This window comes from Eublepharis macularius, chromosome 3 (genome assembly GCF_028583425.1).
Source record: "Eublepharis macularius isolate TG4126 chromosome 3, MPM_Emac_v1.0, whole genome shotgun sequence".
Classification (NCBI taxonomy): Eukaryota; Metazoa; Chordata; class Lepidosauria; order Squamata; family Eublepharidae; genus Eublepharis; species Eublepharis macularius.
The window spans coordinates 52,930,579-52,957,019 of NC_072792.1; the positions used below are offsets into that span (position 1 = coordinate 52,930,579).

A 26,441-nucleotide genomic window follows, 5' to 3' on the forward strand; every position below is an offset into this window, starting at 1 on the left:
GGAAATGTAGGTGAAAACTGAAATACCACTTCTAAATATAATACTTTCCTATCAACCCTAAGCATATTTATTGCTTTAACAGCATAAAATGTATCATTTATAGCTTAGTTGACTTATACAATCATGCTGTTTGGCATCTTTATGGGTTTGAAGCTGTAGATGCCTTAGTGTTCTACATGCAAAATTGTAAATTTAACACTTGAGAGAGAACAACAGACTGATGCAAAATATAGTATCTCAACACATGTATGTTTATTGGTGTTACCTGAGAGGTAGGAAGAAATGAGTTTGAAATTGGAAACCAAACTTTTGTAATAAACAAAATAATGTATGTTATTTGGACATAAACAATATCAAACAGTTACAGTAGGGTTAGTAGCATATCTGGATATAAAATTAAACTTTATAGCCTCAGAAACCACTGAACTCTTCAATAGTCACCATCCACATTATGGCTTATTAACTGTAGACAAAATTAGTTTCATTTAAACAATAAACATATCCTTGAAAATGACGCCTGTCATTGTATTTTCTGACACTGCCTTGCTTCTTCAGAAGCCAGGAGTAGAGATGGGCACGGATCGAATTACGGAACAGAAAACCACACGGAACTGGCCAATTCGTGGTTCGTTAATACGCATTCCGTGGGACTGCATTCCATGAACAATTCGTGCAAAGCGGCAGGGAGAGGGGCAGTTTAAATGGCCATTTCCGAACCGCTTGGAGCAGCGGAGAAATGGCCATTTAAACTTTGCAGGTCCCTTTAAACTAGTGGGTGGGGGATTCCCCCCCCGCCGCCACCTGCCAGCTGATAGTTTAAAGGGACCTGCCGCTTGCAAGCAGCAGAGCCCTTTAAACGGCCCAAAGCCCACAAAGCAATGTGATTGTTAAAAAAAAAAAAATCTCAAGCTGCCCTGCTTGGTTCTACAATTCTCACCTCCCCAGTCTGTTTTGCTTTTAAATCCTTTTAAAACCTTCCAGCTCTCCTTTACAAAGATTAATCTCTCTTGCTTTCAAAAAGAGGCATCAGCAATATTTTGGAAGGATGCCTTTTTTCTCCTTTTGCTTGGAGTGTGGGGCAGGCATCCTTCTCTCAATGCCTCCTCTTCCTCACTCAGATGCCACCCTCCCCCACCTCTCTTCCCCTCCTTTTTGGCTCTTTACAAGCTCAGTTTGTTTCAGACTGTCTGAGGCTTGTCGTCTGAACTGCAAAAGGATGCTCTGTACCACCAAATCTGTTATTGTTTGAGTGAACTCGGGGACATGCAGCCATACGTATGGACTGAGCAGACATATGCAGTTCTGCAGAACAAATAGACAAGTGGAAGAAGAGCTACACATTCAAGTTAAACTCAGGCAACATGTGTATAAACTCTTGGAGGATGTCACTTGTTGACAAGCTCTTAGAGAGTTGCTATGGAAGGCACAAACTTCCTTAGGCTTCCCCAATCCAATATGAAAACAAAAAGAGTCCAGTAGCACCTTTAAGACTAACCAATTTTATTGTAGCATAAGCTTTCGAGAATCACAGTTCTCTTCCTCAGATGCATGGAGGGCCAACAGAAACTGGTCAAATATAGAGGAGGGGAGGGGGGAGGAGAGGGGAGATGCAAACAACTCCTTTTGATGTGGGGATCAGTTTGCTTCTGTAAAGGTTCAAAGGAGTTTGCCGTGTTAGTCTGTAGTAGCAAAATCAAAAAGAGTCCAGCAGCACCTCCAAGACCAACCAATTCCACTGCAGCACAAGCCCTCGAGAACCACAGCCCTCCCCACCAGATGCATCTGACAAAGAGAACTGTGGTCCCCGAAAGCCCATGCCAGGTGCCACTGGACTCTCCCCGACCCCACCTATGTAAAGGAAATCAGTTACCTGTGATAATGAGATAACCATTCATAGTCCCTATTCAGTCCCAGCTTGACAGACAATACCTCTTGTCTTTCAACAGACCACCCGGGAGAGTGGTCTCTTCACCCACGGGCCTTCCAAATCCTAGTGGATCACTTCAGATTGCCGGAAGTGGACTTCTTCGCCTCTCATCTGAACCATCAGGTTCCACGGTTCTTCTCGAGGTTCTTCCACCCGAAGGCGGATGGCATCGACATTCTGACCTCACAGAGGCCGCCGGGTCTGCTATATGCCTTTCCTCCTCTTCCAACAATACCTTGGGTTCTCCGCAAAGTTCAAGAACAGGAGGCGGAACTGATCCTGGTGGCACCCTGGTGGCCCAGGAGACTGTGGTTCTCCACGCTTCAGTCAGTGTCCATCAGCTGGCCCCTGTGTCTTCCTGTCCAACCGGACCTGCTGCATCAGGGGCCGATATGGCATCCACGTCCCGAGTGGTTGGCATTAGCAGGCTGGAGATTGAGCGGCACCGTCTTCGTCAGAGGGGGTACTTACCAGGAATTGTTGACACCATATTAGCTTCCAGAAGGAAGTCGACCATGAAGATTTATGAATTTACCTGGAAGGCCTTCTCCAGATGGTGCAGGCGCAAGAAGGTAGACCAGCTAGATCCGTCCTTGGGAGATATCTTGGGATTCCTCCAAGAGGGCCTGGACAGAGGACTTAAGCCCGCCACCCTTAGATGGCAAGTTGCGGCCATCAGCTCAGTTATCCCTTCGAGGGAACAGATACCTCTAGCCAGCCACCCCCACGTTCAGCGGTTTCTTCGGGGAGCGTCCCTACTGAATCCCATGGTGATTCATCGCTTTCTGACGTGGCGGTTACACGCGGTCCTCTCGGCCCTTACCAAATCACCGTTTGAGCCATTGCGGACAGTGTCTCTACAGTGGCTGAGGCTAAAAGTCATCTTCCTCATCGCGATTACCTCAGCGTGACGGGTCTCAGAGCTGGGAGCCTTATCCATCCGTCCAGACCTCTGCATCTTCCACAAGGATAAAGTTGTGCTTAGAACAGATCCAGTTTTCCTACCGAAGATATACTCCAACTTCCACAGGTCCCAGGAGATTGTCTTACCGTCCTTCTGTCCTGAGCCAAAGCATCCCAAAGAACGAGACTGGCATTTGTTGGACGTAAGGAGAGCTCTAAAGACGTGTCTAATTAGAACCAAGGGACTGCGTCAGACCGACGCATTACTCATCAACGTCACCCCTTCCTTCGGAGATTACTGTGCACTCGGCACAGAGTGCTGCGACAAATGCAGCACTCCGCAGAAACGCATCGGTAGACGATATATGTCGAGCTGCCACCTGGTCATCAGTATCCACCTTTGTAAGATGCTATCAGTTACATACCTACGCCTCATCGGATGCCGCGTTTGGCAGAAGGGTGCTCCAGCATGTGGTACCAGACGAAGATATCAACCCACCCGTGAAGTAAGAACTGCTTTGGGAGTTCCCACAGATGTCCTCCGCCTCAGAGGGAGAACGGCCCCTTGGATACTCACCGTGAAGGGTCCTTCTCCTCTGAGGTCAGGAGGACATCTGGACCTCCCTGTTCTTCTACTATTTTTTCCACTGTCTGGTCCTTCTGCCTGTTAGTTCTACTTCTGTGGTTCTGAGAGTTGGTTTTTTCTATATGTTGCAGTTTACAGTTGTTATTCTAGTCGTTAGATTGTTTTTTTCAGTGGCACTGCTGTTGGGAGTCACCCGAACTGGGAGAAGAAGGGGTGATCCCCCCTACACAGGAAGAGGAAGATATTTCTACTTCCTGCATCCCCAAATGGATGGTGGGAAACACCCACAGATGTCCTCCTGACCTCAAAGGAGAAGGACCCTTCACAGTGAGTATCCAAGGGGCCGGTATCCCACCCTCATTTCTCTGGAGGAAGCCAGTTCCCATCTGTCTTCTGGCAGCCAGCTGCTGAAGGCAGGTGTCCTCAGGCCTCAGAAGGTCAAGGAAGTGGGTCATACCACCTCATTCCTTCTCTTGCTCTGGGAACAACAGTGCACTCCAGTTGCCTCTTCTCTTACCTTCCCCTCCTCAACCCTCATAGGAATCTTCTTTTAAAGGATACCCCTTTCCAACCTCCCTGGGTTTCATTCCAATCTCCATTCAGCCTCTGTAAGTGGCTCTTCTTCCAGCCTATCCAGTGGGAGAGCTGGGTAGACTCTACAGTTCCCTTGCCCCTCCCACCCCGTCTCAGCCCAGGGTGGGGCATTTTCCTTAGCCCTCTGCTGCTGAAGCTTCCCCCGTCAGCTCCTTCAGTGGCCTGGGGTCTGTACTTGCCCCACTGTGGCTGCTGAAGCATTCCTCTAGGCCTGGCTGAGGTTGGGCTGTCTGTGCTGCTGCAGGAGGCAAGTGAGCTGCATGACTGGGGGTTGTTGCCTGTGACAGGATGTGGGTGGTAGTAGCTGCCACTGCAACAGGAAAGGTGGCCTGGGGCTCTGTGGAGGCACTTGCAGATGATGTGCCAGCAGAGAGGCAGGTGAAGGGCCTTGAGGAAAGTGCCTGCTGTTGCAGTGCTGGTGGGGATGGTATAAAGGAGGATGGCATTGCTTGACATAATATCAAGATTTTAGCACACTTTTATTCCCCTGTGAGTCTTGTGCTTAGAAATGTTGTTGGCAGTGTATTGGTACTAACAGGATAGCTGAAAATAGCTCTAAAGAACTGAGGAGATTGAATTGGGCATACATGCAAATAAGTAGACATGTTGGTTGGTTCAGCATCTAATGATGCATGTGTTTTAACTCTTCAAAAAATGAGAGCAGCAGATTGGTGCAGCAAATGGACTTAGTAAAGCAATGTTTTCCCATGGCAGAAAGAGCCAGTCATGCAGCTTCAGTCTTGTCTTCCATCTGTGCAAAGGGAATAAGAATGATGTGTGTCTCCAGAGCCACTGTGAAGTCAAATGAATGAGGAAGTTTATAATGCATGCTGAAAGTTTATAAAGAACATCAGTAAACTAAAAGAAGGTTCCAAATAGTGTTCAAAACGCTTTATCAAGGAATCAGTAACTATGTTCGGGCTCATGACCAGCATGCTCTTTGGACTGAAACTGCGAAAATCTGTTGGCTCTCTTTCTACACCCCAAAACAGAGCAAGTACAGTACTGCAGAATGAATTTGGCAACAGACGGAAATAGAGTGCAAGCTTAGCTGGTGCCAGTTTTATGTCTGGATTTGAGCCAATTAAAAAAAAACCCGATGTAATCTGTCTACAGGAGTTGCTATGTATGCCTCATAAGTTTAAACTCCATGGCTGGACTGATAGCAACATTTATTTTTAAAGTCAGGCAGAAACTGTTATGAGGTATGCAGTTGCATGTGTTTTTCACACAACATTGGGGTGGGTGGGAAAGGGTAAAATAAATAGCCTCAGTCACGACACTTTTGGGTGCGCACACAAAATTGTTTCGAGCTGTTCTTAAACTGTACTTTTAATGGCTGTGTCTGTCACGTAAGTAATCTTGGTAAAATGCCAGCTCCTTATAAAACTTGGGTAGAATGTTCTTTCTCTAGCAGTGTCAGAAAACAACATTTAAAAATATTGTGCCACATCTTACCTTAATGTGAGCCTTTTTAAACCCAAGTTGTAAAATTCCCCCGGCAAGTTAGCAAAGATCAGGTGTGCCGCATACATTAATGGTGGGGGATGTGTTGCTAAATTTTTGTTCAGGCTGTTCAATTTGGAATTTGGTGGTTGTATAATGTAGACTTTTCAAAGGACCTCTCAGTTGTGCCTAGCTTTGCTGTGTTGTGTGAATGCTTTAGAAGCTGAGGACACTAGCAATGCATTCCATATTAGGGTAACAATTTAAGCAACCTTTTGTTCACATATTCTTCTGCATCTGTTTCCACTTTCTGTATGGCTTTTTCTGAGGGCTCTGAATATTCACAACATGGCTTAATTAGATCATTCTCAGAATGCATTTATTCACAAAAATGGGATAGATAAAAAGTGATGTGAAGATGAGTTCCTGCCCCTTTCTTTCTGGAAAATTTAAAAAGCACTTCCTAAAAAATCTGGACTGACATCAGTTGACATGAAATGATGTGGCTACTCCCATAATCAGAGATTGTGTAGGAAGATCTGTTCTTCAGCAATCTTGATGTGAAAGGAAAAGTTAAAAGAAATCATACCATGATAAAATAAATTATACCACAAGGAAAGGGTGAGAATGATGATGACGTCTCAAAATCTGAATGTTTAGACTGATAGGGATGCGAAGATGGAGCCAGCCCCAGGTATTCCAGGATAGCCCTCATGAATGTCTGGATTTTTTATTTAATTTTATTTACTTCTTTTATCATCTCCCTTTCTCACTGAGACTTGAGGTGGATCATACAATTTAAAACAATGCAGTAAGAGTAGTATAATACATACAGCCAGTGATGCAACAAAATGGGATTACAGGATTGAAGTACACCATAATAAAACCGTGTAATATATGCAATAGAATACATATGAACAATGCTGGATTTACAAACCTGAAGGAACAAAATGAACAAGACTGGATTTACAAAACTGAAGGAACAAAAACTGCCTAAAATTTCACAGGCGATAACTAAAACCCTGCTGTCTATATTAAAAAACCCATCCTTGAACAGTTCTCAGTTTGCACATTGCTTCCATGCCTAGTGCCATAGAAGTATAGAGAATCATGACAAATGGACCCTTAAACACTGCTCCAAATGATACTTGAAGAGTGGGGGAAAGAGAGGTATGGAAACTTTTATCATGAACGTAGCAGAGTTGAGCTCAACAAATAGCTTTGCATGTGACTATTTTAAATATGGGTGGTAGATGGTAGTCCTCCTGACCCTCAAGGTGAACTGTTGTCAAGTCTCATTTCTATATCTACTACTTCTAGGGTTGACAACTGCCTGGGGGAAGATTTAATATAGTTACCTTCCAGCATACTATGAAAAGCTTCAGCAGCCCCATTTCCATGCCCTCTGTGAATGAAAGGGACTGCCATTTTTCTCCAGGCCTGTTGGCAACCCTAACAGTTTATTTATTTAGAACCTATTTATGCTGCCTTTCTACCCAATTTTGGGTTACCACGGTGGCTAACAACGATTAAATGCATAAACAAGTAGGCAGGGGGAAATCAGTAAGGAAATGCCAAACAAAACAGTTAAGTGTTTACCTGCTGATGGAAGGCAGTGATTGAAGGGGACTGATGAACTACTTAGTCATCTCTCAATTGGCAGTTTGGCAAGCGTCACCATGCTCAAAGCCAAGTTTGGCCCAAAACTTCTAGTTGTTTGTATCTACATTAGGACAGTAGTGTTTAAAAATCCCTGTCTTTCATAGTCCCTTACTGCATGGAAAATGGGGATCCAAGGGCTTCTTGGGAGATGATTAGGGTTGCTTGTTTTGGATAGTTGAAAGTACAGCATAAAGTTTGCCAAAACTAATACTGTTTGCTTGTGAAAGATGTCTTCTTCATGTTCCTCTATATCCAGATTAGCTTAGTTATATTACGCAGCCAGTGATCTGTCTAAATCCAGTACTGTTTTTCTGAAAGTTGCCCTATACTCTCAATAATTCAGAAAGCTTATAGCAGAATGGAGTGCTAATAGAAGGTTTTGTTTATTCCCTTTTGTTCCGTTCCAGCTCCTTGCACTCTGTAATATCACTAAGGAGTCGGACACACCGGTCCATTCCATAGGCAAAGTTTCTCTGTCTTTAGGCATTCTATCCTTTAGCATTCCTGCCTGGAATATTATATGTCTGAGTGTTCCGGTTAAAGGCCTGCTGTTTGCTAGTGATGTTAGAGCCTTCCTTGAATTAAGAAAAGCGATAGCTCTGTCTTTTTATGGGTATACGGGTATAATGTGGTATATTTTCAAGACAATTTTAAAAAAATCTTTCTTCCACCCACCCCCCTTTGCCAGTGAGTGGAAAATCTGTTTCAGATAGGTGTTTAGGGATTCCAGGCCTAGCAAGAGCTGTACTGTAGTGTTCTTGCAGTTTTGGCTTGTCTACCCTTCCCCCCACTTAAGCATATTGTAGGAATACTAATTTTTAAAAATTGCCAACAACATGATATGACTTCTGGGGAATACCTGGAAATGCCAGCATGCTGTTCTAGAAATCACCTGAAACTCTATGCTTCTACAGTGCTCCATCCTTCCTTTCTCTTCCCCTAGTATGATGTGATTGCATTGTGTAATTGTGGGTATGTTTTTGAGTTGAAAGTGGCTCTCCAGGGCCTTATTTGCTAAAGGGTTGCAAGTGGGACAAGATCGGTGTTGTCTGATGCCTTTTTACTTACTTTGCCATTTTTCACTGTTCGTTAAGTTAGAGCAGAAGAGAAAATAACTAAAAACCTGCTAGGCTCTTAGATTTTTCTGAAATGTCAGACTTTTTATTTTAAAAATGGTGTCTTGAGTGTTAGAAATACAAATTATATAAACTCAAAATAGCAATACAAGGTATGAAAATAGTGCTAGAATGATAATTTGGAATGTGCATTATGGGGTCAAGAATATCAGAATGATTATCTTTTGTGATATTTCTATAGAGGTTGTTATCTGTACCCTAGTTATTACACAACTTTGATACTATTTTGGGGATCCTGTGTTTTGTGCTTTGGTAATTGTGAACCATGTACTGATGTGACCAATTGGAATGTTTGCCAGGTTCCTGGAACTTGAAAGCTTTCTGTGAGCCAAGGTCATTGAAGAACTAGCATGCCAACATGTTCTCCTATTTGTATTTGTTACAGAACTTGATGTCACATTGACCCAGACATAAATTAGGACTTTAAAAGAATCTGTCCTGGGAAGACTGTTTAGCAATGCAGCTGTAAATACTTAGTTATTTTTAAAGCTAATGATATGAAATATAAGCTTTTGATACTTGCAGACATTCAGTCGGTGATGTGGGGCAAAAAAAAATTCCAGAAAATTTCCCAATACTGTATTTTTCTGTAGGAAATTTTGCATCTCGCATATGTAAATGTAATCTTTATGGATGTGGTTGTCAGGGCTATTGTGCTGCAAATCAGTCATGTTGAATAGAATAAATGCGTGATGTGAAGCGTGGAGAAGCCTCAGTGCATGGGGGTATTTGCTTTCTTATGCCAGTATTATTTTAAATTTTAAAATTATTTCTATTTGAATTGGAATATTTTCCTATTCATACTTTCCTGGAAAACCCATATCTTAGCTCTCTGCCTGAACCACAATACTAACGTGTGATGGACAGGAGGCTGTCCTGGCCATGAAAGGTGAAATAGCCACTCAGCTGTTTATCCCTGAGCCTATGGAACCCTCCCCAGCGCCCAGTCACTTTTCAGATGAGGGAATGAATGTTGGAGGGAAACAGAGCAGCAGTTCAGTGCAGGTCTGCCTCAATAACAGAGCAGACAGTGTCATGCCTGATACTGTGACAGAGTTGTGAGGGATTGTCTTGGTGATGAGCAGCCCTTGGACCCTTTAATCTGAAAAGGGCAGAATGGTGTGGGTGGAATCTTGTGTGTGTGAAAGGAGCTAACCTGGTGGCTACTAAGAGAAAGCTGTTTGTACTGGAAAGCATTAAAGGGAAATCAGATCGCAAACTGAAGTCATAACTAGCTTAAATGTATGTGCCTCAGCCAGGTTTCTCCTTTGAAAGTTGGGAGACTTGAGCTGCTGACCTGGTCTTTAGAAACAACCTAGACATGGTTGTTGTGGGTTTTCCGGGCTGTATTGCCGTGGTCTTGGCATTGTAGTTCCGGACGTTTCGCCAGCAGCTGTGGCTGGCATCTTCAGAGGTGTAGCACCAAAAGACAGATCTCTGAGAGATCTCTGTCTTTTGGTGCTACACCTCTGAAGATGCCAGCCACAGCTGCTGGCGAAACGTCAGGAACTACAATGCCAAGACCACGGCAATACAGCCCGGAAAACCCACAACAACCATTGTTCTCCGGCCGTGAAAGCCTTCGACAATACAACCTAGACATGCATAAATCTTTGTTATTTTTATGAAACTCCTACTTCAGTGATCTCTTACCACAAAACTTATCTCACAGCAGAGAACCCAAATCCTTTACACTTGCTACCATAAGAATATCTAGCAACTGAGTGGAAGATACACATTTCAAAACAAATCTAATTCCTAAAATTATAGGAGGCTGTGTGGGTTCCCTCAGTTGGAAGAAAAGGCCTGTCACATTAATGATGCTGTTTGAATGTCAAGCTAAGAGGGAAATGTAGTTTGTAGGAAAGGACTGTGTTTTAAATGTAGCTGTGTGCAAATACAATATTAATGCAAGAGAAGACCTTTAATTTTTCATGTTGATTCTGTTCATTCAGGTTTTTTAAAAATAATGTTCACTTCTTTTATTACAGCTTCCTGTAAATGTTCATTAATAGCACAACGGGCAGAACTCTGTACATCTATGAAGAATTATCAACAAGCCCTTTATGATGCGGAGGCCCTGTGCCGAAATAAGCCCCACTGGCCTAAGGTATGATGTTTCTGAGTCTCCAAAGAAGTTTAAGGTATATTAGAAAGAGGTTGTGTGCCTATAAGGACGCCAGAAACTGTTTTTCTAATACAATCAAGGGTTAGAAATGTTATTCGTCTGCATAAAAAATGAAGCCTGTGGTAGAACCATTCAGTTCAGCAGCTGAGCTTTTCCCATGCTATTTTGTTTGGCTTGAATGTTGTTGTGTGTGTTATGTGCCACCAAGTTCCTTCTGACTCATTGTAACCCTATGAATTAACAATCTGTGAAATATCCTATCGTTAACAACCTTGCTCAGATCTTGGCAAACTGAAGGCCATTGAATCAAGCCATCTCATTGTGGGTCTTTCTCTTTTCCTACTGCCTTTAACTTTTTCTATTGTATTTTCCCATGAATCTTGTCTTCTCATGATGGGCTCCTTTTTTTCCCTGCTAAAGCATATGAAGAAAGGCCAGGTTTAAGTGTAATGGAAAGCCATAGTTTGCTGCTACATGAATATGTTTTGAAGGAGCAGCAGGCTTACTTGTAGAAATCCTCTTTCTCATTCCGTTCCATTTGAGCATGGTGAGATAAATTATTGGTTATTCCATTTTTGCAGGAAACCATAACTACTGTTACATTTGAACCAGCAAGCTACCGTTTGCACTTGTGCAGCAAACCAAGAACAAGATTCAAACAAGGGAGAATTCTTATTAGGAATTCTGGTCTGCAAGGAAAGCACAAAATCTAATTTGCTAGTTTGGGTATAATGGGAGACTATTGTTTGGCATGAAGTTAAATTATCTTATGACAGAGAGCTAACCTTTGTACAAGGGAGCCTGAAGCAATTTTTGTTGTGCAAACCATGATTAGCTGTTCTGAATGATGCCAAAATGTCTAGGACTGGAACCATAGCTGCTCTTACTTTTTACATGATTACTCCAAATAGCTCCAGTCTGATCAAAGTATGGGGCTTTGTAATCTGCTTATTCCTGCATGCGTATCTGTAACACCTCTCCAAGACCATCTGCAATAATGTTGTTCAGAACAAGCAAGTTGCATCTGATCGGGGATTGGTTGTTTCATTATTAAAATCATTGTGGTTCAGCAGAGTATTGGATTTGGACCATGCAGATCTGGTTTTATATCCCTGCTTAGCCACCATCTCCTCCTTTACCTTCTTAAAAAATAGTAGCATTAATAACCCACCTTGGTGATGGTGAATGAAACAAGTTTTTTGAAGGACTTTGATCACTAGAAATTAGATCTGAAATTGCCATTTAAGTATTTAGTGGGTTTTCAAAGTTTTAAAACTCATTCTGACAGTTATTATACTTCATTTGTCAACCTTTGACATAATTCAAATTTCTTTTAATAGCTTGCCTTAGTTTGGCTTCCTTTCATAAGATATTTTATATCCTCTTTTTCTAATGAATTGAAAAGCTTTTTAGAATCCATAGATTACTTTGTAAATACATTACTGTTCATGGTCTTTGTACTGAAATAAGTCTCTTACATATATGCAGGGTCATTATGTGAAAGCACAAGCTCTTTCTGGATTAGGAAGGATTGAAGAAGCATTGAAGGAGTTTCTTTATTGTGTTGCCTTAAATCCTGAATGGAGCTCAATGAAGATGGAGGCCCAGAAGGTACGCTAATTCTACAAAGTTTACATCTGACCTATATTATGTGTGTTATAAGTAATCATTTGTCTAGTGGCTTCCATGGTGGAGTTTGTATATAGTTTTTATGTTAAAAGTTGACCACTAGTTTAGTGTTTTTACCTTGGGAATAGTTCACTTGTTGATCAGTTCATGCCATTATCCATGGGGGAATATTATTGCTCTGGTACCTTAAATCAATCTAACAAAACCTCTTGGTGATTTATATAAGTACACTTAGTACATTATTCTAAACTATTGATCAGCTGGCAGTCCTCAGGCTACATTCAACTTGCTACAAGCTTGCTGTCCAGGAAAACCATCTGCACATTCCCCGGTCTTTTTTTCTTTCCCTTGTGATGGCTGTTGCTTCAGCTTTACAGATTGCTTTCACAAGTATACACAGTTTATGTGAGGAAGGACTTGACTTGAGATACATATTTTCCAGTATCAACAAAGGCTTTAGGGGTGACATTATTACACATTTTGTCTATCTTCTGGGTTTCCTTTGTGTTTTCCCCTTCTATTTGAGGAAACTGAGGGAAAACATAGAGACTCTTTCCCATATGGAGGCTCCGTTGCTTACCTTCTGTTGCTTCAAATGAAAGCACAACAGTCCTTGTTTGGAAGCAACCAGAAAGGGAACATGAGGAAGAATGGTTTCTCTAAGTCTCTCTTGTCTACAGTCTCTTCTGGCAACTGCAACATATGATGGTGACATTTTGGAAGATTGGGGCTGGAAAGAAGGAATTTTGACAGCTTGTGTTCCATTGCCTTGGTTCTTGTTCCTCTGCATGATCAAGCAACTGAGCAATGCTATATATATTGAAATTTCTGTAGTACCTTTGCTTTGCAGATTATTCTGTACATAACTAACTTTATGTAGCAACACACTTAAATTTGTATGTTTTTCTTTCTTTGTCCAGATAATGTGTGAGATGTTTTTTCCAGCCTTTGAAAATGTGCATGATAGTCTAACAGCTCCTTTTTGCAATCGGACCTCTTATACAAGGTTAAAACCTGCGTTTCTAAGTAGCATTAATACACAGTCTTCTGCAGAGGATGTACTAGCTGAAGAGAGCTCAAAAGTAAGGTTTTTAACAAACATATTTTTAAGAGGAGGAGGAATGGGGTTCCTAACCGCCTGCTTAATTTGCAATTCTGTAGCTTTTGATACTGTTTGCATTGGTTTGATTCAGAGCACAGTATTTAGAAGTGAATTGTTTTCCCAAGTTGGGTAATGTGGAAGCTGAAATATACAAAATAATACATGTTTCTCAGATGGAGTTTATGAATGATGGGAAATGGTGTACTCACTTTCCTTTGTGAATAAGATTTTAGAGTTGTATATTTGGGTGTTCTATTTAAAACATACCACGGCAGCTTGTGGTTCATACAGACACCAGTGAAGTTCACGAGTGGGAGAGAAAGGTACAAGCCAAGCCTTTGGGGCTTCCAGTAATTCCACACATGGAGGTCTGAAGGAAGCAGCAGTTGTGTTATTTTTGTGTAGAATAATGATCTGCATACTAGTTCCGATTGAGGCATCTAGGATAAGCAGGCAATATTTGTCCTGGCATATATCCAGTAGTTTGGTATAGATCAAACGTTGGCATTCCTAAATCTCAGCTGTGGACATTGATGGTTTATCGCAAAAACAAAAAAAGAAAGAACAGAAATCTGAGTCATGTTTTCTATCATATTTCAGGAGACTATCTTGAGGATAACAAAAACCCCATCCCAAGAGACTGGTGTATTTCGAAATACTGATTCTTCCATTTCCCACCATATACTGGATTTGTATTTTGAAGATAAAAAAACTCTGGGAACAGTTCTCTCTAATCTACCTGGTGCAAGCTTAAAAAGAAAGTTCTCTAGTGATGTGAGAGATATACAGAACTTAGATGTCCCTAGCAAAATTCCTAGAAAAGGTCTGTTTTTGGATTGTCTCTTTCCCTTTTGGCTCGGTTTTTTAATACAAGGGGACATACCATTTTGGTTCTTCTGAATAGCTTCACAAATAGGTTCAGCAATTTCTGTTCTAACTTGAATAAGCTACAGTGCTCAAACATGTACAATATTGCATACAATACTTTGTGTAGTATTGAACAAGTTGTGGAGAGGCAGCATACACATTTTCTAAATACATATTTTACAGTAATTGAATTCTGGAGATTGTATGAAAGTGTGTGTATGTGTGTGTTAATTATACTAATACACTTGTAAAGAACCAGACACTGAATGGACATTTTTTTTTAGTATACAAATCCTTATTTCTTGTGAAGAGCAATTTGAAGCAATTGCTCAGTTGTAGCTGTTTGTTCTAGAGCAGTGTTAATTGGCATGCTGTATGCTTTTAATTTTTGCATTTGGCACTGCTAACTTTTCACCCACTTGTGTAGTGCATCATTTGTACTGCAGCTGTACCCTGAGTTTTAAAGGGCAACAGTGACAGGAGGGGAAGTACCACTATTAGTTCCCTGCCATGGAACAGCTGGTGCCCTTTCTTAAGCCAGGTTCTGCCTATGGGTTACTAGTTGCTGATCCCTGCTGAAGCTTGTCCATCTTTAAACCTGGTTCTCTAGCATTGCACAGCCTTAGTCTTTCTGTCCTTTTTCTGCATCACTTTTGAGATTAAGAGAATTGCTGTTTTAATTTAACACGATCTGAACTTGACTAGTGTGAATTGTTGCTGTTTTAACTTAATCCTGAATTAAATGAATCACTAGCCTTGCTGATTTTGAATTTCTGGAAACATTGTTCCATCTTTTTGTTTGTTTTTGTTTCTCAAAGATGGGAATTCCACCTGTGCAAACTCCGCTGCTCTTCCCTTAAAAGTGATACCTGCAAACCTTGTGGATGCATCTGACTTTGAGTGTTCCCTCTGTATGAGGTATTTTGAGCAATAATTGAATTTTGCTTGAAAAGAATTTCATGGCATTGAGAAGAGGGTTCTTCTGTAAATTTCACCAACTTATAGAAGATCCCTTTGTGAATTAATTGCTTTAATTCATTATTTGATGAAAGCAGACTTCAGAATACTATCTCTTTTAGCTAAATCCAGAGAAGTCCAAACTACAGTACTATTTGGACCTCTAAGAAACCCTCCAAGAAACAAAAACTTAACTTAGATCAGACTAGTGACGGCTATTGAGCCTCATTCAGATGATCGGAGCTCAGTATACAAGGATGTAACAGCAGAATGCCCGTGTACAGACAGAATGGTGTTTCTGTTTTGTTAAGGTACCACAGCCAGTACACACTCACCAGGAATTGGAGACATGAGGATTCTTTGTGATAATGTATGTCACATAAAATGAGGGCTCCCTCAGTCACATGATGTAGGAAATTTAGTTGCTCCTCAATGAAAGTCTAATCATGGATTTAAATGTGCCTATGTGCGAATGATTATTTCTAAAGCAATTGTTTGTAACTCTCATGCAATTACACACACATTCTACATACATGAAAAATCTGATGAGGAGGGGGAGTTGTGCTTTGGATGGGATTATGAAGTAACTTTCTTTACATGTTCACAATGTCTTGTTCAGGTTATTTTATGAGCCTGTCGCTACTCGTTGTGGACACACATTCTGCCTCAAATGCCTTGAACGTTGTATGGACCATAATCCTCACTGTCCTCTCTGTAAGGAAGAACTCTCTGAGGTAGGTTCCCCCCTTCCACATGGTTGCTTAAATAAGAAAGACTGGGCATGGAGCAGGGGTCACCGGGGCAGTCGGGGGGGGGGGAGTAGCTGTGAATTTCCTGCATCGTGCGGGGGTATGTGTGGACTAGATGATCCTAGAGGTCCCTTCCAACCCTATGATTCTATGATTTTATGAAAGTGTAAAAACACTGCTGCTGGATCAAATGAATGGTCTGTCAAGTCCAACTAATGGTTTCTGTGAAACACCGGCCAACCAGAAGACCCACTGCAGGGATGCAGGGTCCAAGTACCCTTTTTACTGCCCCCAGCAACTGACATCCTGAGGTACATAGTGCCTCCAAATATTGTGGTCCCATTTATCCATCACAGCTAATAGCCACTGATGGATCGTCCATATATTTGTCCAGCTTCCTTTTAAAAAAATCTGACCTTATGGCCATCACTACATACTGTGGCAGCCAGTTACAGAAGTTCTTTGGAAAAAAAATAGTTCCTTTTGTCTGTTCTGAAACTACTGCCCATTAACTTCATTAGGGCTGCTTCCACACACGTTGGATAATCCACTTTCAATACTCTTTAGTGAACATTTGAAACTGATTTTCCATGTGTGGAACAAAAAAAGCCACTTCAAAAGGATTGTGAAAGTGCATTGAAAGTGCATTAATCAACGTGTGTGGAAATGGCCCGGTGTCCTTGAGTTCTAGTTGGGATGGAGGAAGATGTTCTCTCTACCAGTAAATAATTTATGAGAATCCTGTCATTTCACACAAACCCCATCCACCTTTTCTAAACTGGAAAGCACTAAACTGTGCCACACCATAGATTTGAATATAAAGGACTGTTTCAGTCCCTTTCAGAATAATTCCTGGCATAGAATTTGCCCTTTTCCCCACTGATTCAACATTTTCGTCAAGCCAGTATATGATCCCAGTATATCTTTTCTGGTCAGATACCATCGGTTCATATCTGCATCATACAGAGTTAGGAGTTTTTTTGCCCCATTGTGACCACTTTTCACTTAGGTTGAACCTCAACTTGATTGGGTAAACCTCATTACTAGAAAGCATAAAAAAGTTGTTGCTCCGTACATTAGTAAAGTGGGTATGCCGTGGGCAGATATGCTGGGTGGTAAAACGTGGCAGTTTTCTTCCTTTCAATGAAATTCCTTATAATGGTTTCAGGCCCAAAGGGAAGAAGGAACAGTCTCCCTACACTTTGATACAGCAACTCATTTATTGTGGAGGTTCACTCAAATGGATAAATGTTTTAAACTTTTCACTTACAGTTTTTGGCAAGCAGAACTTATAAAAAAACCATCCTTACTGAAGAGTTGATAGTTCGTTATTTGCCAGAAGAGTTGTCTGAAAGGAAGAAAGTTTACGACGAAGAAATGAAGGAATTATCAAAGTAAGTAGACTTCCTACAAAAATCTGATAAAAATTAACTGTTTGACTTAAATATCAAGCTCTTGCTTGTGCTTGCATATGACAGAATATTTGCAGCTGAGCAAGATGGTTTGTATTGGTCATTTGACTCTAGACAGTGGCCTAGTTCACACAGGAACCTGTGAACCAGATTTCTGTACAGAAACACTGTCTGGTTGTGACAGCTTCTTCAGGCATCTTTCCATTTCTCTTGCCAACACTGCTACTGATACACCTCTTGTCTTCCGCATTCCATCACACACCTTGCTTCTTTGGGCAGCAAAACAAAGAATTAGCAGAAAAATGGTTTGCTTGTTACTTCTCTCTGTTGTTCAGATCCTCTAGGTGCTAGCAAGAGGGGATAGAACAGGGCTTTCTGGGTGCCTGCAGCTGCAACCCTGCCTCCCTCTGCAGTTGCAACTGCAATCCTCCTATCCTTTCCTGCTTCAAAATGCTGCTCCTGGAACCTTCCAGGAACAGTGTGGGACGTGGAATTGGTGAATGTGTGTCCTTTTCTGTTAGTGGAAGTTTTCTATGGGAATTCATAGGGGCTGTTTCACAACCTCATGTGAACTGGTTGCTTGTTCTGAGTTTTTTTAGGGACTTTCAGCTAGTTCATCATCTGCAAAAAAGACAATTGTGGTAGTGTTGTACACAGCTATGGAACTGTAACCAGAAGTATTAAATGACCATTTAACATTTACTTGCATTGATAGAAGAATTGTAAATCTTAACATTGAGACATAAGTGGGTGGTGATAGAATCATATACAGAATAGGCATCTGGGATAAATAAAACTAAGTGAAGGTTTTGGAGGTTCTTACACTCCAGAACATAAATTCCTGTAATTGTCACATAAACAATGACTATTACAGTTAATATACATGGAAGAGTTTTGACACAAGCTTCTCTAAATACCATAAAGTGTATTGATTATATTTTAAATGTTGCTTCATCTGAATGCTGCAAATGTTTCATGTGCCTTTTAAGACATATACAAATGTATATGTTTCTAAATATTTTCATAGTGCTTTTATACCTAGTTAAAACATAAGTGCCAAAGCTCTTTTTTACTTGTTCGTCTACATCAGTTGTTCACAGAGCTTTCTCTGAAATATAGTGATATCATTTTCCCATTATAGTATTAACTGCCTACATGGCAGAGGGAGGAAATAAATGTAATGTGCTCACAAGTGTGAAGTATTAAGTTGTATACAAATTTCATGTACACATGAATACAAAGAACCTGATAGTTCACTTGCTACATCTTCAGTAAATTGCTGTAGAGTGATGCATAAGGTGTGCTAAAAATGACAAAGCCGAGTTTGTTTAAAAAATGGGGTTTTAGCTATGTGGTGTCCTGGTGAATTCCCAAGCCAGTGATTCTAAAAACAACTCTTTCCTTATGCTTTACAGTTTGAATAAAGATGTTCCTATCTTTGTGTGTACAATGGCTTTCCCTACCATCCCCTGCCCTCTTCATGTCTTTGAACCTCGTTACCGGTTAATGATAAGAAGATGCATGGAAACTGGGACCAAGCAGTTCGGCATGTGCTTAGCAGATGAATTGAAAGGGTAAGCAAAGGACTTGCTAGCATACTTGCAAGTGTTGAATTTCTGCAAGACAAGGTGTCAAAGTCTGACTGGAAGGAATATTTGGAAATTCTCCCAGTTCCTGGTGGGTGTGTACTGGCTGTGGTACTTTAATAGAATCAAAAAACTGTTCTGTTTGTACACTGGCATTCTGCTATTACATCCCAGTATATTGCGCTCCAATCATCTGAACAAGTGGTACCACCAGTAGCTTTGGTTTACATTAGGCTTTGTTTCTTGGAGGGTTTCTTAGAGGTCTAAATGGTACTGCAGCTTGGACTTCTCTGGACATTTTTGGTCCTTTGACTCTCTCCTGATAAATTTGAACACGTGTGGAGCCACAAGTATTGCAGGTTTGTAATGAATGTAAAATCATCACCAGTTTTTATCTTTGTATGAGGATGCTTTGCTCCCACAGGAACTCAGTATGAATCCCCATAAATTATTCAGCTGCCATTTTTTCATGTCTCTGCACACGCTTTTCTATAGTTGTAGATGGGGTAAGAATGTGGTACCCAGATTACCCTCTGTGAGATTTATGTCTACCACGCTGCGATTCAATAATGCCAAAGAGATCCTCTTCAGATGGACCATTTCTTGTTCTTTGATAGTGTTCTTTTCACACTATTTCAGTCTTTATAACATAGTTCATCTATGGTGTGCAAAGGCAGAATCTGTCCTGCTCTTTGCTTTACAGACATTTCCTTCCCAGTCATTCAAGCTTCTTTTTAAAAAGTGTTTTCTTAAGAGTTGTTTGTTCATACTGTGTATGGATTGACTATTCCTTTGGGGCTTGGCCACAAGAATCACGAACATCTCTCATTTAATCCCCTGGGGAGTTGCACAAGTACTTAAGGGGTGACGGGCTTGTCAGTTCTCAGACTTAAAGGAACTCAAACATGAGGTCATCTACAGTGCCAGGATAGGCTACCTGTTGTCCCACCTGCTTCTATCTCCTCATGAAGATATGTCAAGTTCCTGTAAATACTTCTTACAGGTTGGTTCTGCACATTGTTTATATCAAAGCAAGCTGCGTGGAATTCAGTGGGACTTGCTTCCTGAACAAATTTAGGATTTCAGCCGTAATATAGATTTATCTCATCTCAATCTGTCTCTCGTCAGGTTTGCTGATTATGGCTGCATGCTAGAGGTCAGGGATGTGAAATTTTTCCCTGATGGTCGCTCAGTTGTTGATACAGTTGGTGTTCGGCGTTTCAGAGTCCTGAGCCATGGTCAACGAGATGGGTATAATACTGCAAACATTGAGTATCTGGAAGATAAAAAGGTAAATTTTGTGCAGATTGCAAAGTCCAAGATGATCTTGTGTATACGTTCTGTTTTGTTCTGTTTTGCCAACTGTGAAATAAATTGCCTAACTTTCTCCACCCCAGTCTCATAATGTTCACTTTCTGTAGTGGCTTTGCACTGTTTCACATTATTCTTCCTGTAGAAGCTCAAGTCATTTCCTTCCTCTCCCTTCCTCCTTGTTAATGCAGTACCCCAACATTAGGCCCCTCTTCGTGTTTCATAATTTTGAACCAATGCACCACATTCAATTTTTTGGAAGATGTTTACAATATTATTGTACAGCATTTCCAAATTCTCAGTTAACACTGGTTCTAGAATATTTACCAATTAGTGTGCGAGTTTATAACAGAAACAAGTCTCCAAGGAATGGAAATTGCCCTTACATGTACTGCTTGGTGTATTTAGTGGACAGATATTAGGAATGACATGTAATCAGCTTGTAGGTTATATCAGGCCTCTTAAATAAGTATCAGTGGCAGTCCTCTTTAGATTGATGTAGCATTAGAAAGCTCTGTCAGATCACATGTTTCTCAAGCATGCTTTGGTCACAGGCTTTTAATCACGTTAATTTCTGCTGCTGGTTCCCCCAGTTGTGTAGCACAAAGTTCCTCTCAACTGATGGAGAGAAATAAATAAATACCTGGTGAACAGAATTTCTGTAAAATGTTAAAATAGTTTGAGCTGTTGTTTTCAAAAGCAAAGTGAAGAAGATCAGGTCTCTGTTGCATAAAGGCATCCGATAATAATTGCTGCTTGTTCTGGTTCCACATATAGTAGAAACAAAACTTTTTTTCCAATGAGCGTAAGTAGTCTGATTTCATCTCCTGCTGAAAGGCTCTTCATATCTGCAGTGCAATAGCACTAGAACCCACCTTCCTTTCTGTTCCATATCAGTCATGGATATTAGGAGAATATGGAGAACCGATGTATTGTCGAAGGCTTTCACGGCCGGAGACCGATGGTTGTTGTGGGTTTTCCGGGCTGTATTGCCGTGGTCTTGGCATTGTAGTTCCTGACGTTTCGCCAGCAGCTGTGGCTGGCATCTTCAGAGGTGTAGCACCAAAAGACAGAGATCTCTCAGTGTCACCTCTCAGTGACACTGAGAGATCTCTGTCTTTTGGTGCTACACCTCTGAAGATGCCAGCCACAGCTGCTGGCGAAACGTCAGGAACTACAATGCCAAGACCACGGCAATACAGCCCGGAAAACCCACAACAACCATCAATATGGAGAACCAATCACCAAATGATTAGCTATCACAATATATGTATGTAATTAGTTAATAAGGAGGTTGACTGTGTTGTTCTTGCCTCACGGTAAGTAGAATCTTATCATTCTACTGCTACTTCCTTGGTTTATAATTACAGTGCAGAAGTGTGTGAGAAGTTAGTAACTAACTGGGAAGATAAGACCATAAAAGAAGTACTTACATGAAAAATTTAAGTCACTGCCTAGAAAGTGGTTATCTGTATCCTCCTATTGTACATTCTCAGCATTTGTTGCTGTAATTTGGTGCATTGGTTAAGAGAGAGCAGCAGGAATCTAATCTGGAGAACTGGGTTTGATTCCCCACTCCTCCACTGGGTGACTTTGGGTCAATCATAGCTCTTCTGAGCTTTCTCAGCCCCACCCACCTCACAGAGTGATTGTTGTGAGGATAATAATAACATTTTGTAAACCGCTGTGAGTGGACATTAAGTTGTCCTGAAGAGTGGTATATAAATCAAATATTATTATTATTTTCTCCATTTGCCCTTTTTCTTGTATTACTGTTGTGTATCACTCTGCTACATCTGTCACTGTTCAACACACCCAGAGGTACCATCCTTCCTGGGTTTTGATATCTACGTGCTTTCCTGTGACAGCCAGCCTAGGAGGAGATTGTTTTCACAGGGTGCTTCTTTGTGGAGACAATAATGGCATATATTGTCGAAGGCTTTCACGGCCGGAGAACGATGGTTGTTGTGGGTTAGCTAAACATCTGGCAGATCTCCTGCAGGACCACATCGGGAAAACCTCGTCTTACATCAAAGATTCAGGAGATTTCATCAACAAAATCAGTTCTCTGAAACTCAATCCACAAGTCATGCTTGTCAGTTTTGATGTTGTATCCCTGTTTACCAAGGTTCCAGTAAAAGACACTATTGCACTTATTAATCAGATTTTCTCAGAGGATGTAACAGCCTTATTCCATCATTGTCTGACAACCAGTTACTTCCAATGGGATAACGAATTCTATGAACAGATGGATGGGGTGGCCATGGGGAGCCCTCTCAGCCCAGTTATAGCAAACTTCTACATGGAACATTTTGAAAAAACAGCTCTAGAATCAGCACCCCACAAACCTAGTGTATGGTTTCGGTTTGTGGATGACACATTTATCATTTGGAGCCATGGGGAGGAAGAATTGATGGGGTTTTTGAATCATCTCAACAACATCCACCTGAACATACAATTCACAATGGAGAGAGAAATCGAGGGAAAACTCCCATTCCTGGATACCTTGGTCATCCGCAAAGCAAACTTTCAGTTAGGTCACAAGGTCTACAGGAAACCAACTCACACTGATCGGTACTTACACAAAAACTCCAATCACCACCCCCGACAGAAAAGAGGCATAATGAAAACATTAGTGGATCGTGCAAGATGGATATGTGAGCCGCACTTTCTCAATGAGGAAATGAATCATCTAAACCACGCACTTCAGGCAAATGGCTACTCCAGAAATGAAATCCGAAAAGCAATCAAACCCAGGATGAATCAAATAACCAAGGAAAAACAGTCTCCTACAGGAAAAGTGTTTTTGCCATATATCAAAGGAATTACTGATCAGATGAGAAAGCTTATGAAAAAGCATAACCTTCAAGCAGTATTCAGACCCACCCGAAAAATACAACAGATGCTACGATCAGCAAAAGACAGTAGAGACCTCCTCACCTCTGCAGGAGTATACCGTATACCCTGCAGCTGTGGACAAGTGTACATCGGGACCACAAAGCGTAGCATCCAGACAAGAATAAAAGAACATGAAAGACACTGCAGACTTGGACAACCTGAAAAATCAGCAGTGGCTGAACATAGCCTAACTCGAACAGGGCACAGTATCTTATTCCAGGACACCAAAATACTGGACAACACTTCCAACTACTTTGTCAGACTGCACAGGGAAGCCATTGAAATTCACAAGCATAAGCAAAACTTCAACAGGAAAGAAGAAACCTTAAGAATGAACAGAGCATGGTTTCCAGTTCTGAATAACACCAGGCTAACAAAACACTCTACACCCGACAATAGCCCTGCAGAGAAGATTAGCACATCAAGCACCAATCCATATGCAAAAGAACCTCCTCAGGATACAGTGAAGCCTCCCGCCATTAGCATTCCACACCCTGGGAAACTCTTACAGGATGACTCAGCTCAACCCCACCCCTCCTGAGTAGATATAAATGACCTGCCAACATCTTTTCCACACTGTGACACTGAGAGATCCCTGTCTTTTGGTGCTACACCTCTGAAGATGCCAGCCACAGCTGCTGGCGAAACGTCAGGAACTACAATGCCAAGACCACGGCAATACAGCCCGGAAAACCCACAACAACCATCAATAATGGCATACTTTGTAAACCGCTCTGAGTGGGTGTTGTCATCCTGAAGGGTGGCATATAAATCAAATGTTGTTGTTATTGAACTGTGGTAGGACTTCTTCAGCTCTTGTCCCTCTCTCTTCAGTCCTTTCAGACCAAACTAAATACTTCTCTGTTCTAGTAGCCATTTGAACTGGACAGAAATAAGAAACACTGCTTGTTATTTGTACTTTTGTTCAGTGTTTTATGATTACTTTATTTACATTATTTGATGTTAGCCACTAGGGGTGTGCAAGGCCTGCCTGTTTCGTTAAACCTGATTCGGTTTTAACTGAATCAGGAAACCGTTTCGGTATTCAGGGAATACCGAAACAGCAAGCCGATTCGGTATTCGTGTTTTGGCTTGATTCGACCATTGTTTTCAATGAGAAAACCTTCTCCAGGCTTTTCTGGAGTCTGGGGGGGGGCGTTTTCTGTCCAAATCACACCAAACTTGGTGGAGACCTTCTCCTAACTCTCCTCTAACTACCCTCCAAGTTTCAGAAAGATTGGACTTTGGGGGGCCATGTTATGCCCCCCCAAACAAGGTGACCCCATCCTCCTACACTCTCCATGGTTCTCTATGGGGAAAAACAAGTCATCTTTCTAGGTGGCTTGGGGTGGCATTTTGCAAGCAAAATGCAACCAACTTTCAGGGGACTTGCTCCCACCTGTCCTCCCACCCTCCACCAAGTTTCAGGCAGATTCCACTTTGGGGGGCCATTTTACGGCCTCTCAAAGAAGGTGCCCCTATCCACCTCCACTCCACTATTCCCTATGGGAGAAATAAGAGAGGCTTGTCTGGCTAGGGGTGGCATTTTGCATGCAAAATGCCCCCAAACTTCAGAGGACCTCCTCCTACCTGTCCTCCCTCCCTCCACCAAGGCTCAAGCAGATCTCACTTTGGGGGGCCATTTTATGGCCTCCCAAATATACTGCTCTTAGCCCCCCCCCTTTCTCCATTATTTCCTATGGGGGAAATAAGACAGGCTTGTCTGGCTACTTCAGGGGCCCATCTCCCACCTGTCCTCCCACCCTCTACCAAGGCCCAAGCTCATCCCACTTTGGGGGGCCATTTTATGGCCTCCCAAAGATGCTGCTCTTAGCCCCCCCTTTCTCCATTATTTCCTATGGGGGAAATAAGACAGGCTTGTCTGGCTAGGGGTGGCATTTTGCATGCAAAATGCCCCCAAAGTTCAGGGGCCCATATCCCACCTGTCCTCCCACCCTCCACCAAGGCCCAAGCTGATCCCACTTTGGGGGGGCATTTTATGCCCTCCCCCAAGGTGGTTCCATATATTCCCCTTCCATATATTCCCCAATATTCCCCTGCTCACCACAACATTACTTTGCACTTGAGTATATCTGTCTTATTTGTTGTCATGCTATACCTAATTCTGAATAACTTTTTTATGCATTGGCCAGGTTGAAGGAGCAGAGTATGAAGAACTTGTCCGCCTTCATGATTCTGTTTACGATCAAGCTGTTGCATGGTTTACATCTCTTAAGGACAATATGAAAGCGCAAATTTTAAACCACTTTGGATCAATGCCAGGAAAAGAACCTGAGCCACAGGTAAATATTATACCACAAATCTGTAATTAAGTGTTCAGAAGTCAGACTATGGAAAGGAAATAGAAATAGATTCTCATTAAGATGGTAGAAGTGCAAGCCATATGTTATCTTCACTCAACCCAACATTGTTGTGAGCAGAAAGCAATCTGGCAATTATAATTATTTACCTTCCTTATTTAGTATTAAAATATCTACATGAAAAAAATAATTTTGTTCCGGGTTGACTTTTAGCAAAGTTTAGCATGGGAGAGGAGTGTGGGGAATGCAGCCGAGGAAAAATCTAGACCAGCAATTTTCTTCACCGTATGGACTGTGCTGGTCCTGACTCCTGACCATTTCTACAGTGTAGATAAATAGACACTGGTTGGACTCCTAACACAGTGGCTTGTATCTGCACAGTTCTAAAGAAGGGCTCTTCCATCTTCCCAACAGATGATGGCAATTTCTGCCAATCTTACCCACCCCTGTTCTCCCTATGCTGTTCCCAAGTGTCCACTGACCCAAGAGAACAAAATTTTGCAAGGACTAATGAGTTACAGTGGGAGAGAAAAGTGGAAAAATTATACTGTACAAGGCCCATTCTGTGAGTGGATATTGTTAGATACAAGGTGGAAATAAGTGGCATTTGACTGTACATGCTGCCTCTAAAAAAATATCTCACATAAATGTTGGTTCCTTTTGTTTTGTTTCTAAACAGGCATAATTTTGTGCATGGGTGACAGAAAGCAAGCTAACAGGAAGTTTCATAAAAGGGATAATGTATGATTTTACTTACTTACAAAATTTATACCCTGCCTTTCTGCCCTCATCAAGGTCATCAAGGCAGCTAGCAAATTAAAAACGTTAAAACCAAACAAAACCTCAATAAATCAAGTTAAAACCAACCTAAAACACACATACAGAAATAACAAGTCAAAGGGGAAGAAGGAGAGATCACTGAGGGAATGCCAGGCAAATAAAGGTGTTCACTTGCTGGTAGAAGGCCACAACAGAAGGGGACAGAACTCTCACTAGAGGGAGAGTTCCCGAGTTTGGGGGCCATAACAAAGGCAGCCATTCTCCCAGGTTGCCTCTCATCTCAGAAGGTAAGGGCACCTGAAGCAACCAGAGGTTTTGAGCAGACCCCCTATTATTGTCTGGGGGTTTTTTTTGCTCCATCCATCCATCCGAGAGGCAGCAAAAGGATCCTTGGTTACTGTGTTCTGCCTTGGCACTTGTTTTAATACTGTCATTTCTTTTGTTTCC

At 41.7% G+C, this 26,441-nt stretch overlaps 1 protein-coding gene across 1 annotated transcript in view; it reads left to right on the forward strand.

The window, feature by feature from the left end:
• The window catches only part of LONRF2 (LON peptidase N-terminal domain and ring finger 2), a 63,230-nt gene that overhangs the window by 33,365 nt on the left and 3,424 nt on the right, over positions 1-26,441 (forward strand). The window contains exons 2-11 of the mRNA XM_054975097.1: positions 10,246-10,364; positions 11,871-11,993; positions 12,932-13,093; positions 13,714-13,936; positions 14,799-14,898; positions 15,557-15,671; positions 16,959-17,080; positions 18,514-18,672; positions 19,813-19,975; positions 25,047-25,196. Coding sequence (XP_054831072.1) covers positions 10,246-10,364; positions 11,871-11,993; positions 12,932-13,093; positions 13,714-13,936; positions 14,799-14,898; positions 15,557-15,671; positions 16,959-17,080; positions 18,514-18,672; positions 19,813-19,975; positions 25,047-25,196 — 1,436 coding nt within the window. The remainder of the gene's footprint in view (positions 1-10,245; positions 10,365-11,870; positions 11,994-12,931; positions 13,094-13,713; positions 13,937-14,798; positions 14,899-15,556; positions 15,672-16,958; positions 17,081-18,513; positions 18,673-19,812; positions 19,976-25,046; positions 25,197-26,441) is intronic.